General features: G+C 46.4%; 2 protein-coding genes across 2 annotated transcripts; both read left to right on the top strand.

Moving 5' to 3' along the window:
- Positions 1-357: 357 nt before the first annotated feature.
- Positions 358-1560, top strand: Pmar_PMAR010523 (conserved hypothetical protein; the record flags this gene model as incomplete). The annotated part of the gene is made up of 1 exon (XM_002769898.1): positions 358-1560. The coding sequence occupies one exon, from the start codon at positions 358-360 to the stop codon at positions 1558-1560; it is 1203 nt and encodes a 400-aa protein (XP_002769944.1).
- A 2099-nt stretch (positions 1561-3659) lies between these two features.
- Positions 3660-4862, top strand: Pmar_PMAR010522 (conserved hypothetical protein; the record flags this gene model as incomplete). Its single annotated transcript, XM_002769897.1, has 1 exon — positions 3660-4862. The coding sequence occupies one exon, from the start codon at positions 3660-3662 to the stop codon at positions 4860-4862; it is 1203 nt and encodes a 400-aa protein (XP_002769943.1).
- Between the last annotated feature and the right edge of the window lie 286 nt (positions 4863-5148).

Genomic DNA, 5148 nt, shown 5'->3' with positions numbered 1-5148 from the left:
CTCCACCTAATCGAAAGCCGGAAATCGTGAATGCGGAGAAATTGGCCACGTTGAAGTCGCCAATTTCTATTCGCGCTATGGTTCCTGATAACCATTGATACTTTAACGACGATTAAATCGTATTGTCCTATACGCTCTTTGTTTTGCTGTCCTTTTATGATGATGTACATTTTTCAACGGCTAACAACACTTCGGCGAATCAGCCGTTGTGCTTATGGGCTTCCGAATTTAGACGAGCTGATGAGCTCGGAATACGAAAAGTCCTTGCGCGAATATAACTTGCCTTGCAACTGAGGTTTGCATTTTGAGTTTCTGATGGGAAATAAGATGTTCCGATGGTGATAGGTTTTTTTTGTTATGTTCGACGTCACCACTGCTATCTGGATTTTTTTCGTCTTAGGCTGCGGTCCTTTGAACACCATTATCAGCAAGATCGTGTTTGAGATCCGGTCGATCGGTGTAGAAGGCTTCCCCAAGCCTTTCCACAAGCCATGGTTCATCACGACGGTTATGTTCCTCGGTATGGCTCCTGGTATGGTCGTTTATATCGCGAAGATGATTCGAAATAAGACCAGACGGCATCATCAGAATCGTCAGCCGTTGCTTCAAGTGAAGGCCGCCGCAGAGCCCGAGCCGATGCCCTTCTGGAAGTCCGCACTCTACTGTGCTTTACCCGCTTCTTTCGATATGATTGGCACTACTGTTGGGTACATCGGACTGTTATATAACTCCCCTTCGGTTTTCATGATGCTCAGAGGTTCCATCATCGTCTTCTCTGCCATCCTTTCCGTAGTCTTCCTTCATCGAAAACTCAACGGTCAGAATTGGTTTGGTGTTATTGTGTGCGCTGCTGCTGTTACTCTGATTGGCGTATCAAATCTGTGCGCCCAAGATGCAAAAGAGGTTGCCGATGAACCAGAAGTGACTTCGGTCGGGCTCATGGCTTTTGGTATGCTGATGATCCTCCTTTCGCAGTTCATCCAAGCATTGCAAGTTGTTACCGAGGAGAAGTTCATGAAGGATATGACCATCGACCCCTATTGTGTTGTCGGCATGGAAGGTGTATGGGGTACCATTTACATGGTCTGCATCGTTTTACCAATACTCTACGCCATCCCTGGTGATGACGCTGGTTCCTCAGAGAACACTTTGGACTCGTTGATGCTGTTCGAGCACTCTAAAAAGATGCAAACTTTCTTGGCGGTCTACGTTGTGTCTATTTTCTTCACCAATTGTGCCGCTGTCATTGTCACCAAGATCCTTAGTGCTATCCATGTGACCATGTTCAATGCCATGCAGCCCGCTATTGTGTGGTTCATTGGTCTTTTCACTTACTATCTAGTTACCCCTGCCGCATCTTTTGCTGAGCAGTGGACAGCGTGGTCATGGTTGCAACTTGGTGGCTTCCTATTCCTAGTCTACGGCCAACTGGTCTACGCCGACATTCTTCACGTGCCCGGTTTCAAGCGCCCTATTGTCCAGCAGGCAATGCCGTTCGCGACTCCCACGTCGGTCACTGCTCTGGTCCCCAGTGTCGGTGCCACAAGGAAGAACGCGTGAATGATTGTTAAGAATTATCGTCATTATAAGATTGTTTGTTGTTTATACCGCTCCCTTTGCTGTGCTTTTGATGAAGGAGACCATAGAGTGCTCTCCCTACTGGTTATTGGTAATTACATTTTCCACTTATGTTGTTAATTCAGTATAACATAATATTAAGGAGCTCCTTGAGAAGTTTCTATATTCAGGGAACAGCTGAGGTGCAGCTACAGTAGCAATTCCTGTGCGAAATTCACGGGGTTTGCTCTCCAGATGATTCAATGCATGTGAAAATTTGGCACTGGTTTGGTGTCTATATCAACGTCAGATGATTCTGTTTATCGCCGTCTGCAGCTCTTCTCGATATTACTTAGTCTCGTGAGATGTCGTACTGTAATTATGAGTGTGATTGCCTTCATGACCAACGATTATGTGTACACGCATCTACTAGCGGATGAACCGATTTACATCAGTTGGGATTGTATACGCCTCGAAAATGACTCCACGTTACGCTGTGCAAACTTGAAACACGAAAAAGATATCCATGAAGGGAAGTTCGTCTTGAGTAGATCCATCTAAATATACGGTATTGGAGAAGTGAAATCTAGTAAGTTCATCAAGTTGATCAACGTCGTTGCATTTGTGGTAATCGTGGAGAGTGAGGGTGGTCGTACGATATTTCCCTCGAGGTCAACCACGTTTGATAGACTACATACTGTTGTAACAGACGAAGGATCAGAAAAGCAGACGGCAGGTTCGATCCCCAGCTGCGGCAAATTCAATGATTACATATATTGGATTTGCTTTCTCAGGAAAAGCTACGTGCGCACGTGAGTATCGATCACGTTATCGTTATCTTGAGCACTATTCAATTATCTTTCGCAATCCCTTGTCATATAGCAGCATAGACTATGCTGTAGACACTCTTCACGATATATTTGGGAAACAAAATATATGATCACCATCTCTTGAACAATATGTAACGAGTTTCCTTGGCAAACTAAGGAGACACCAAAATTCATATCCATACCGGCGGCATAATGCCGCGGCGTTGGAGGGGGCATGATGATCATGAATATGAACTCAAATTTCCCATCCTGTTAGATTATGGCACAATCAAACAGGAAACGACATATATTTCTTTTCTATCTTCAACTCCTCACAGGATGGGGGAGACCATACGCCTGAAGGAGTTGAATGACTTGATTCTTAAACTGATCGCTGCTCTTAGAACATTGGGCTGCGGCGGAGCGATTATGGTTTTCTTTACGCTCATTAGTATGATCATGCAAAAAGAGTATAACCCCCCTTTTCAGAGCTGGGGGAAGGTGGGCGAAGCAACAACAATCTCCCTTTCCGAGGGTGCCACAAGGTTATCAACAACCGTTATGAGCAATACGATTACGTTCAACCCTACACTCGTGTTGCTATCTTCCTAGGAGAGAGGGACGGGGAGACCTCTGGCGCCCTATGTCAAAGGTCTCCCGTACTGGCACCTCCAGTACCCCCTAGGAAGGTAGTTATATCCGTTGTGAGGGAGGGTGGGTGGGTGTCGATTTGTTTCGACTCGCTGCCCGGCTCCCTCTTCCCTCCTATAGCTATCCTCCCCCCTTCCTGCACTTTGCACAACATCTCCGTTCGGTTTGAACTAGCTCAACTAGCAATCGATTCAAAGACGAATCGCTGATGCCTCGGATCACACACCCCATCCTTAGATCGCTGTCTGCGTGCCACATCAGAAAAAAAGCGGAGCGATGCGCCGCGCTAAGATCACGATCCCTAATCGTAATCCCGGGGTAAGCTGAGCCCGGCCAACCTTGCGCTCCTACGGCTATTTACTCAAAGACCATATGTACGATCCTTAGCCTCTTTTCCTTGCGGAATTCTAACGCCCCTCCGCCTCCTAAAAATGAGGAAGCGATCTTTCGTTGAAGATCTTGCGCTCCTTCTATGAGGAAGGTTTCTCAAGTCATAGAGTCACTGAGCTGAATGAGCCCATTGAAAATGTATGCGGAGAAGTAGAGGACAACCTCCTTTATGCTTCTTTTTTCGCTGTCCTTTCATCATGATGGGGAATTTAGATGCTCCGATGATAACGTGTTTTCCCTAGGTTTTCCTCCATGTTCGACGTCACGACTGCTATTTGGATTTTTTTCATCTTGGGCTGCGGTCCTCTGCTAGCAATTATCAGCAAGATCGTGTTAGAAATTCGATCGATCGGTGTAGAAGGCTTCCCCAAGCCTTTCCACAAGCCATGGTTCATCACGACGGTCATGTTCCTCGGTATGGCTCCTGGTATAATCGTTTATATCGCAAAGATGATTCGCAATAAGACCAGACGGCATCATCAGAATCGTCAGCCGTTGCTTCAAGTGAAGGCCGCCCCAGAGACCGAGCCGATGCCCTTCTGGAAGTCCGCACTTTACTGTGCTTTACCCGCTTCTTTCGATATGATTGGCACTACTGTTGGGTACATCGGACTGTTATATAACTCCCCTTCGGTTTTCATGATGCTCAGAGGTTCCATCATCGTCTTTTCTGCCATCCTTTCCGTAGTTTTCCTTCATCGAAAACTCAATGGTCAGAACTGGTTTGGTGTTATTGTGTGCGCTGCTGCTGTTACTCTGATTGGCGTATCAAATCTGTGCGCCCAAGATGCAAAAGAGGTCGCCGATGAACCAGAAGTGACTTCGGTCGGGCTTATGGCTTTTGGTATGCTGATGATCCTCCTTTCGCAGTTCATCCAGGCATTGCAAGTTGTTACCGAGGAGAAGTTCATGAAGGATATGACCATCGACCCCTATTGTGTTGTCGGCATGGAAGGTGTATGGGGTACCATTTACATGGTCTGCATCGTTTTACCAATACTCTACGCCATTCCTGGTGATGACGCTGGTTCCTCAGAGAACACCTTGGACTCGTTGATGCTGTTCGAGCACTCTAAAAAGATGCAAACTTTCTTAGTGGTCTACGTCGTGTTCATTTTCTTCGGCAATTGTGCCGCTGTCATTGTCACCAAGATCCTTAGTGCTATCCATGTTACCATGTTCAATGCCATGCAGCCCGCTATTGTGTGGTTCATTGGCCTTTTCACTTACTATCTAGTTACCCCTGCCGCATCTTTTGCTGAGCAGTGGACAGCGTGGTCATGGTTGCAACTTGGTGGCTTCCTATTCCTCGTCTACGGCCAACTGGTCTACGCCGACATTCTTCACGTCCCCGGTTTCAAGCGCCCTATTGTCCAGCAGGCAATGCCGTTCGCGACTCCCACATCGGTCACTGCTCTGGTCCCCAGTGTTGGTGTCGCGAGAAAGAACGCGTGAACGGTTGTTATAATTCTTTACTTGAGAATTATCGTTATTATAAGATTATTTGCTGTTTATACCGCTCCTTTTGCTGTGCTTTGATGAGGAAGGCCATAGAGTGTTTTTCCTAATTTTTACTGGTAATTACATTCCCTCCGCTCGTGTTGTCAATTTAACACTGATTCGTAACTCATAGAGAGCCGTGTGAGATCTTAAATCAACAGAGGAATCGAGAGCTCGGTTGATGTGACATACATACGCCAGATATGATTACATCGTTTGGGATCTTTGCAGTGCGCGAAGA

The sequence above is a fragment of the Perkinsus marinus genome (genome assembly GCF_000006405.1).
Source record: "Perkinsus marinus ATCC 50983 genomic scaffold scf_1104296964508, whole genome shotgun sequence".
Classification (NCBI taxonomy): Eukaryota; Perkinsozoa; order Perkinsida; family Perkinsidae; genus Perkinsus; species Perkinsus marinus.
This window is presented reverse-complemented; position numbering and strand designations above follow the sequence as displayed.